This window comes from Mesitornis unicolor, unplaced genomic scaffold (assembly GCF_000695765.1).
Source record: "Mesitornis unicolor isolate BGI_N332 unplaced genomic scaffold, ASM69576v1 scaffold52142, whole genome shotgun sequence".
NCBI lineage: Eukaryota > Metazoa > Chordata > Aves > Mesitornithiformes > Mesitornithidae > Mesitornis > Mesitornis unicolor.
Genome location: NW_010172226.1, coordinates 1 through 10582, shown reverse-complemented (window position 1 = coordinate 10582; position 10582 = coordinate 1). Strand labels below are relative to the sequence as shown.

At 39.3% G+C, this 10582-nt stretch overlaps 1 protein-coding gene across 1 annotated transcript; it reads right to left on the bottom strand.

The window, feature by feature from the left end:
• Nucleotides 1-535: 535 nt before the first annotated feature.
• Nucleotides 536-9931, bottom strand: LOC104535710 (WD repeat and HMG-box DNA-binding protein 1-like; the record flags this gene model as incomplete). The annotated part of the gene is made up of 11 exons (XM_010180300.1): nucleotides 536-733; nucleotides 1314-1449; nucleotides 2628-2761; nucleotides 3164-3322; nucleotides 3489-3532; nucleotides 4414-4470; nucleotides 5395-5525; nucleotides 6381-6598; nucleotides 6840-6971; nucleotides 7996-8110; nucleotides 9775-9931. Coding segments are annotated over 11 exons (1481 nt in total), but the record flags the coding sequence as incomplete, so codon positions are not given.
• Between the last annotated feature and the right edge of the window lie 651 nt (nucleotides 9932-10582).

Here is a 10582-nt window from a genome sequence, read left to right as displayed (position 1 = left end):
AGACCTTCCCAGTTCAGATTCTGCCTTGGTTTTCTCTCCCCATCCGTATCAGGCTGCTCCCTGCCACTGCCACAGCCACAGATGTTGAAAACGCAGCTGAACACCAGCACCACATTAACGTATCCTCCCCTCACTCCCATTTCCTCGAGTGTCTTTCGTCACTGCCTTTGAGTCTCTAAAACCACAGGACGGCTTTTGGACGTAGTTTATCCTCCCCAGAAAGATCTGTATTTCGCATCAAATACTACAAATACTGAGGCACACAGCTACACAACACCGTGTGGCACTGTGCTTCTAGGAAACGGGTCCCTTAGTATTAGTTTGGCTTTCAAGCTTTTTATACTAGTAACTTGCAAAATATCAGGAGAGCACATGTAACATTTCCCTCAAGAACTGATAATAAAATACTTTCTAAAAGACTATTCGGAGCAAGGCACTCTCTTTTGCTAGTGCTCTTTGAGCAGGGCAGCAAGTTTCTCAATGCAGAACTCCCGAATGTTTTCAGAAAACAGGCGCTGAAGAGGTACCACATTACTTAGATTTGCTTGAACGCGAAAGCTGACAACCTGACATTTGTAGATTGATCTAAAGGCTTTGGTTTTTTGGATAAATTTGAGTCCTCTGATTTTTGCTCCTGGTTCTTCATTTCGTCTTCCTCAGCTGTGGGACGCTTTCGCTTTTTATCTTCCGTTAAATCATTAACTGTTCCTCCTTTTGCTTTCTCAGTCCACACCTTTGAAGAAAGTGCATCATTAAACAGGAAACTACAAATTAGGCTACAAACCTCACCACTTTGTTTTATACACCTTCTTTCTTTGATTATATGGAAATAACAATTAAATCACTGAAGTAATTCCTGTTAAGAACTAATAAGGATCAAGTTAGGATCAGTTTCCTCCCTTTCCTTTTTGGTAACAGCATTCTCTTTCACAACTATACTTCATTTGAGCCTGTACATGAAACTGAAGCTCTTAATTGTCATAAAGGCCTCAGGACAAATTAAAGCCCCAATTGATGAAGCCTGACTGTGTGACTTTTAACTCCTTCCCTTTTCTTTCGATATTTCTTCATTGACCAAATTTCTTTCACGTGCCCTACTTTGGAAAAGCTGTTCTCTGCTATTACTTATTGTTCCAATGGTTTCTGTTTTCATGAAGTATATGCCATAGATCCTGGCCCAATTCAAAACTGAAGTCCACAAACATGGAGAACAGTGGAATTTAAAGAAAAAAATTCTTAACTAAAAATAACCAAGGGATTCCACAGGGGGGGAAAATTCCCAGAAAAACCATAATTAGAGGATGCTTTCTTACCATTCTTTCTTCTGACGACAGTGTTCTAAATCGACTCATGCCTTCTTTTATTATTTCTGCTTCATTAAAATCAGGATTATCTGCCAAAATGTTTGCTCTGTTCTCTTCTAGCCACATCTGGAATCCTGTCTTTGGTCTAAAACAAACACACAAAAACTGTCTGTTTAAGAAGGTTATAGGAAAACCATATCCCCCAAAACATTTCTAAACAACACTTATGTGGAATTTTTTATTCTTGAAAAAAAGACATATATACATTATATACAGTCAGCAGTTTGCTTTCTCCTGTTGCAGTACGCTTAAGGAACATGCTGACAAGGCAAGGCTAAGTCAAGCATTTTTTAATAAAACTGTGATATATACGGAGATTAACATTTCAGTTTTAGCATGACAAAGCATAATGGTTCTCTTCCTTTCTGACAGGGCACCATCAACCTAAAAATAGAACACGTATATGAGCACGTTTCAGCTAATCCTTCTCCTTGCCACTTGTTTTAGAACGTTATCTGTAAAGGTTAACGTAAAGAATGCTAGTCCAAATGAATAATAATTACCTTCATCTTCCTCAGTTAAATGAAGTCGAAATGAAACATAATTATAATAATGCAAGTTTCATGAGGACTGGGACTGTTAGAAAATATATCTGCTCCAGAGGAACAAGACAGATTAGAGTCTTAGCTAGGAAGAGACATGCTCCTTAAGTGATTGAAGTTTTTTGCTTGTTTTCTTTTTAAAAAAAAACAACCATGCTACAATAAAGCTTTTACACTTCCACATAGAAACCTTAGCTCCTTTGAGAACTGCTAGAGATGTTTAACCTTTAAGTATTTCCTATACTTGGAGCTGGCACAGCAGCATGGTTTCATTTATCACTCAAAGGTCATTATCAGATGCGTAAGTAGTAACAAGGCAAAAATCATTGCTTAGAGCCCCAGAATTGCATTTTGCACTGTTATTATTCATGCAGAGATGTGTTTGTCTGAGGCCAATGCAAAACTTCTACTTTGAATAACACTACCATGCACGTTTAATGAACCGAATGCTTTTCTCTGTTCTTTCACCATGATTGTAACACGGCAATTTGGAAATCCAGCTGGTCTTTTATACAAGTTTGTTTGATAATACAGACAGCACAAGTAGCAGCACACTAAAATTTCTGAAGCAAATTCACGAACGTGACAGCTTGTGAGTTAACACTTTAATCTTAACATTATGCTGCTTTGGCCAGTCTAACGTCTTCAGAACAAAATCAGTTTTGGGCTTGCTATTTTATCAAAATTGGAATATCGCACTGAGACGCAAATGCCCACTCACTTTCTGTTTTCAGTGTTGTCCTGTGCAGTGACTTGGACTTCATGAGACTCGTTTCCTGGTTTTTCTTCTCTTTCTTTCACTGTTTTTTCACCAGAGTTAGGTGTACGAACCTGGAAGAAGGAGGCTGCTAAAGCCTATAGAAATTGAGTTAAAAAAAACAACAAAAAAAGGTTAAAAACACCTCACTCTTGCACAACACACACCATATAGCCTAATAAAAACCAAACCTTTCCTAAGGACATAATAATCACTTGCATTAATACAGCATCTAAGCCATCCAATTTCAGCACAGCAGAGGTTTAGTTAACCCTATTTAAAATAAAAGCACAAGATTCAGTGCAGAACATAGTTTCTACAACAGAATTTCTCTCTTGCCGTTTTATGTGCTTTTCTAATTTCTGCAGTATGCTTAAAGGGACTTCTCCATCTAAGATGCTCTACTCAATCAAGAGGATTTCATACTTGATAAAAGCTGGTAAAATTCAATTTACTGCTCTTTGCTCACCAAAACAAAGTAAAAAGACTGGAAACACTACCTGCTTGGACTTGGGTTTGGGAATCAGAGGCTTTATAACTGGAGTGTTCTGCTTGTTCCCAGCCTGACTGCTAGACAAAGAAGTTTTCTTTGAGTATTTACTCATAGTGTCGAGAACATTTGCTGAGGGGACCACTGGGTCCTTTTTGTTAGATGACACCTAGCAAAACAAATGAACTGACATGTAGTTATTTAGACATTTTAGTTATTTTCTGTCATATTCGCTTCCTCCACCCCTCCAAGATTTCTGTCATAGCTATACATAGGTAAAATAACCTGTTGTGATTTTCAGAACACCATGATCAAATGAGCTGCAAAATTCTTACCTTAAAGGGATTCACTCGTCCTTGGCTGCTTGATGCAATTACAACTACTTAACAGGAAAGAAAAAAGAATGTAAAAATGTGTGCGTTTATGTACACACACACACACATATAAACCTATGAAGTAATGTGCACATTTTAGATGAGCAGATGAGACATTAGCCTCATTTCCAAAGAGCAAGACTCACACTCAATTTGTGTGTTTCAGCCTCTGTTCACTGAAAATTGAAGAGGAGAACTCAAAGGCATCAACTATTCCACACCAAAGAAAAGTTTCCACCAGGCTTGAGAGTGGTCAGATAACGAGAAAGGACACTTTAATAATCGCATGATGGTTATACTTCATGTGCTTAGCCATTACGAGTCATCAGAAATGCCACACAGGACCAACGGCTTAAAATACAAAACCACAGGAAGACCCAGTGCTTCCTCCACTCCCAAATCCGTTTCCACTCCTATTATTCTCGCTGAGGCAGGAGGGAAGGCGCAAGAAGCAGCAAGAGGTCGCGTTCTGCTCCTGTCTGCTCAAGCTCACAGCTCTGCAGCAGGGTTACTAACTCTGCATTAAAAGTGCAACCAATAAATGTGCCTGTGATTAATAAAACAAATAAACTGGTTATTTTTCTCACTTTTCCCCTGTCCCAAAGAATGCCTTCATGACACAGACAGGCAGACAACCAACACAGCATTTGGCACAACAAAGGCCATCAGCATGGCGTTTATGGACCATCATTAGGTAATGAAGACATCAAGAGGAATAGCGAACCTCTTAACAACGTGAGAGCAGCGATCAATGCAAGTTACCACTTGACAGCACTGTTATGCACTAAATTTTAGTAGCAATGCGAGAACGGAAGATAAAAAACAGGAGCAGATGTTGTGAAGCATGACAGAGTTGTCATCCTGCAATAAATGGAGATTTACTCACCAGACTTTGGAGTAGTCTCCTCTGCTGAAGTGACACCTTTGGAGAACGGATTTGGCCCTTCAGAAGAAAGAAAAAGGTACATCCTTAAGCACAATAAAATGTAATAGTATAACTTGTTAAAAAATGAAATCCCAAACAGACAAGCAAGTTAGAGTAAAACAATCTCTATTTTAAAGCATGATTCTCATGCTTCTACAAAACCATCTGTTATCTGTACCTGGATTTAACTTTAAGAGTATACTTATTCCCTAAACCTTAAATTTATTCCTTAAAACATGCCCAGCAAACTACTTGTCTATCAGTCCAACTCTTGCAACATCTGAGTTGAAACCAGTCACCGTTTCACAAGGTGACCCAGGCCATTAGAAATAGTATCAGACATGATATCCCCAAAAGTCCCTCAGTTACTAAATACAATGCATGAGCAAGCAGCTACAGAGCAGATGACAGACAATAAACCTGTTTCTTTGCAGCGACGGCAGGCACAGGCTGGAACATGCACCTGCTCACACTACCACACATCTCCCACAGGGAATTCCAGGTAACGGGAAGCTCAGAGGCTGGAGTTTCTGCACGTCACCCTGTTATTACTATGCATTTTTTATGTCAGCACCCAAATAAGACTGATCAGAAACTACCAGACCTGTTCTAAGTAGGTAGAAGAAAACCTAGTCCCTGCTACAGTTGCAGTTTCAAAACTGAGTGCAACAAATGGCGTTATTTTGTCTACGTAAATGGCTTAAGCCAAACCTCCTGCACCTCACCTGTGGTGCCCTGTGACAGGTGGCGTGCCCGCCTTTCCTAAATTTTATGTCAAAAGAACACAAAAAAATGACCTACAACTCTATTGTTTGCATAGCCCTATAGACTGCTGAGTTATTCAAACTGCAAATTAACTGGGAATTTTCCAGAATTCCTTCTTAAGTGTGTGAAAGACATCTAGATAACTCCCAGCCTATTCAGAGAACACATTTTTCTTACTCTGTTTAGGTACTTCTGGTCTTTCTTCTACTTCCTCACAGGCATCAGTTTCCTCAGCATCTTCCATTTCTTGGTCCTGGCGAACATTTCTGACTGGCAGCCGACTCCACTCCGTGGGAGAGTTGCTGTAACTAAATCGAAGGAATTAATCAGAAAGGAAGTGCTCACCACATTCAGAAGGAAAACTGGAATAAAGGAAAGGTAACTTATCTAATTTAGGAAGTAGGAACAATAACATTTGGCATTTATTTGCATTATACCTCTGATTAAACTGTGATGATTACTAAAAATAAAATAAAGATTCATTAACCACTTCAGTTCGCCCTGAAACATCAAGTCCAGACACCTGAAGTGGTACTCACGTAGCTTTAAGAAAGACCACACACTGCTATGAAACTGTTCGAAATTCACCCGAGCTGAAAGTCCATGCAGGGCCTTCAAACAGCTCCGCACAGAAGAGCAAGCACTCGAATAGAAACAGCAAGGTTTTGCCACCTTCAATGTGTCACTATTATCACCAGAAGGTAGAAGGATTTTAAGAGGGGTGTGGAATGAAGCAAGGTAGAGAGAGTGAGGCAAAGAGAAAAAAAAAAAGTCAAAAAACCAAACCAGCACAGGCTAGGGGAAGAAAAACATAAAATAAAATTAGAGCAACTTGGTACCACGTTTGCTTTGCGTCCGAAGCTGTTATACACAGACATACAGTACACAGGGAGTGGAGATATGTCACCTTGTGTTAGTGTCCTGCTACTAGTGAGTCCTCACGAGATATGAACAAGAACACACCAGTCCATGTGTACAATTTAGGAGCAAAGAACATACCAGTTTATGTGTACAATTTATGTGCAAAGCGGCACAAACTGTTACTTCATAACAAACACATTGCAAACTGTGGTCCAGAAGAGCAAAAGGGCATCAACTGGAGCAAAATGTTAACGGATCAGTAAAAATGTTCCCAGGTTTTTAATCACAGAAATGTGTGTTACCCAGCACTCAAATGCTTTCGGAAATCCTCTTCTTCCTCTTCGTCTTCCTGTGCCATTGCCAATTCACTTGCTTTTTCTACAGCCATTTCACTGAGCCGCTGAGCTAAATTTAGTCTTCGGGAGCGAGAAGCATACTTGATAGCTAAATTCACAACGTTTTGTGTCATGAGGTCAGCAAGTTCCACACAACGAAATTCACGCTCCAGTTTACACGAAAGCTGAAAGAAAAGAAGCCTTGAGAGTTACACACTTCAGTGTCACACAGCACGCTCGAGACTCCAGGACCAGAACATTATGGTCTCAGTGGAGTGAATGAATAAAGTCAAGCCACCAACAATCATGACCTGCATAGCAAAGAAAAAGCTCTTTTTGGGAGAGAAAGCCGGATTTCCAATGAGAGGAATCACATCAAAACTTACATCAAATGCTTCTTCCTATTTTTTATTTATTTGTACTTACGGCAAAGAGTTTCATTAAAAGTTCTTGCTGCTCTTTCACTGACTGACTTTTAGCATTTTCATCAAGTTCATAGCCATTTTTTGATAAGTAATCCACATGGTTGTGAAATACAACAGAACGCCAGTACTGCTCCTGAAAGAGAGAGAAAGACAGCTCTTGTTGTTTGGGGAAATACTAATATGGCTATTACACCAGGCTAGCTCTGTGGCAAAATAATCATAAACTTCTTCAAAACCAGGATGTTTTCATCAGATCTATTGGAATAATCCGTTTCCTTATCCTCCCAGCAGTGCGTATTTCCTCCATTAACAGTTCCTGGCATTTCCCTTCTATTATTTGGCTGAGGTAGGGGGTGAAGGGAGAAGACATACCCCATCAAATAAAGAACAGAGAAACTAGAGCTTAATGAAAGAAAAGTAATAAAAAAGGACAAAGTATTTGTTACTGGAACTTTTTATCTACACTTCTATTAAAGAGAAAAAAATTCAAATAGCATTAAACTGTCTCTAAGGTTGAGGTTAGAAATTTATGTTCATTTCTATGTTGTCCACTACAGCTGAATCTCACAAGATTAAATTATTTCAACCTATAAATTATTGATGCATAAATACAGAGATTCTCCTACAAGTTCTCCACAGGTCCACCTTACTTCAACTGGCCTCTATCTTAAGGAAATAAGTCAAGCCAGAAGGTTTACATTTTCCGTGTGATTATATGAGTTCTTAGTATATATTAAAAAAAACCCAAACAACTGCAAAAAACAACCCTTCAAGAAATTTTGTTATGCCTGAAATATCAGAAAACAGACACCTTCAAGGGGGTCTCGATTTGGATCCCAAAAGCTGGTGCTTACTAGAACATTAACCACTACCCACTGAAAAATGAGAGTGTGAGAAAGACTTCACTGGTTGGAAAGAGATGATGTATAACCTTGCAACAGCTGCAGCAGCTTTAGTTTGTATTCTTCTAGAATCACTTTTGAACCAAACCAAGCCAGAAAAGCTACACAAAAAACACTGAACCCAAACACCCTCCTGTCTGCCTCAGAGTTTGCAGTACCCGCTTTCACAGTAGAGGTTATTAATAGGAATCTCGTAGAATCCCTGCTATGGGGACACCTCAGACTCTCAGCTGTGGACCCAACACCACTCCGTACCTCCATCTGTCCCTTTTCTGTTGTAACTTGACAGTAAGGAAGCTTAAAAGATAATATTGCTACAGCAGGCCGTGGGAGCGTAGGAGGGAACCGGGCTCCTTTACAAGGAATACACCTGTGCAAAGGAAACAAAAACCACAAACAATTCTCATCACCTACAGTCACTGGATTGGTTCTTTAAAAAGTAGTAATTAAAATACTCGCTTACGTATAGCAGTATGCAAGATTGCATTATAAAGGGTTATTTTTACATTGTAACCAATGTAAGATTTGAAAACAAGCAAAGCACACGCTGCTCTTGCTCACACCAGAAACTCCAAATGTGCACGTAACAGACGCAGATCTCTATCGCACACAACACATGATTTGACAGCAGTTACCAAATGTAAATGCAATTTATTGAAATCAGAAACTGCCCAACGACCGAAGGCCACTGGAACAAGAGCAGGGCACATCTGCCATCTATTTTGATGAGAGGTTTTAGATGTCATGAAGAGACATGGGGGTGACACAGATAAGCATATATTAAAGCATTATATTTGAACGAGTACTTTCTGGTAACAGTCACTTAAGCAAAACATCGACTGGGGAAGAGCTGTATTTCCAGCAGCACCAGTGCAGCATTGACAAAAGTGCCTGGTTTTATAATCTAGTTTCATCACTAGAAAAAAAAAAAATAAGACCACAAAGCATGAGTGTTCTGGCTATCGGTGTTAATTAAGGCAAATGGTGTTTCTACAACAACGCTCCCCACTTATCATCTTTAATACGCCAGTGGCTTTGAATGAAATGTTTTTTGCAGCTGAGAACAGCACTCTCTTTCTTGGAGAAAAGGAAAAAAATCACTATGACAGACTCACAGTTGACCATCAATGTGATGAGTCCTGCACAGCTTTGGTGAATTTTCTGGAGGCCAACATTAAGCAATGATTTGGAGGAAGAACCAGACAGTGAATTGACATTTACCAGTGATATTACGGGACACAGAGGATTACAAAGAATGTCACGTACACTGAAATAACATATATGACTAGCAAAGTAGAAGAGCCTAAATTTCAGTGAAATATGTTAGCTGATGGATTCTGCCCTGGTAGGAAAAGGGCAGGTCACTGAAGACTACAAAGTAAGCTCAGCAACTTAAGGCCTAGGATGCTTGTTACAATAAAGAGCACAGTTTTCATAAAATGTGATAGCGGTGATGTCTAAAGTAATGGTTAACTCTCACCTAAATATTTATTTGAGCAATTTCACAAAACTGTTCTTCATTGCCACAGTTTAAATATGAATACAACAACAGACAGCTCCGATTTATCTGTGCTTAATGATGCAGATTAATAACAGGACTGGGTTCTTCTCAAAGGGACAAAAGGGGAAAACATAGTCAAAAAATAAAAAACCCAACCAACCCAAACCCCCCAAAACCATCAACTGCAGGAGCAGAATTCTAACAGCAGCCATAACTTTTTAGCAGCTTTCTCTAGCAAGAGGCAGCCTTATGCATCAGAAATGTGTGATTTCACAGTAAAGTGTGCATGCCTGTTAGCCAAGCCAAAGAGCCATAATAAGTCAGTTACAAATTATAAAACTCTAATGAGTGTATCCAAAACCAATTTAGTAATGAAATATCCATGCAGAATTACATTTATGAACTAGATAATTTACTGTGCATATGTACCAGCCGCCTGTTTTAGTAGAAGTTGTTTCCAGTTTCTCTTAGTAAGAAGTGCTCAGTAAATTAAAACCAGGAGAAACAAAGCGCTGCCTTGTGAAACACCTGACCTGAGCTGCTGGGGATTTTCATGGATGCCAACGACCCAGTAATGATCAGATTTTCCTTTGCAATGCTCTCTCATGTTACACACTGGAATCCAAGTATTCCCCAGTCCTCGTTTCAGCATCCGCACAATTCCCTCCGAATCCACATAACACGGGGTACCTGTTTGTTACAGATGAAAGCAATTATTCTGACAGGCAACTAATTACAACACAAGCAAATGTGAACTGGTGGATGCTGCTGGGAAATGACAGTTTGTGTATTTCAAATAGGGCATCTTCTCACCCATACAGTACAACCCAGCTGGGAAAGAAGTTTCCTTGGAAAGATGCGCCACCTTCTGACAGCCAACACTACTGCCAGGTAACTGGCTCCAGTTCAAATTCAAAGCATTTTATGAAGCAATCAAGTTCATACTACTTGGGTAGAGTCCCAGGGAAAATGAGCTATTTTAGAATCACATTTTCTGGTTATCATAAAAACCTCCTCTCAGGCTACCAACATTTTTGGAAGCGCTTTTGCTGAGACAGTTGAACTCGCCTATCACTGTGTACTAATGTAGTTTATTTCTTTTTGCTGAGCAGGACAACCAATTAGAAAAACAAGATTTGATAACATCCAAGTGTATTCTATTAACAGTGGAAAAATTGTAACCAAAAAAATTTCTGACAAATATACTGAAAGAATAGAAATATAGATTATTTATTTTTTTTTAGCCTTGAGGAGATTGGAAAAAAAAGTCCAAGTCCCCAGATCACCATTACTGAAAGGACAGTAATGCCAAGCCCTCCAAAGAGATTTGAACAGGCTGAA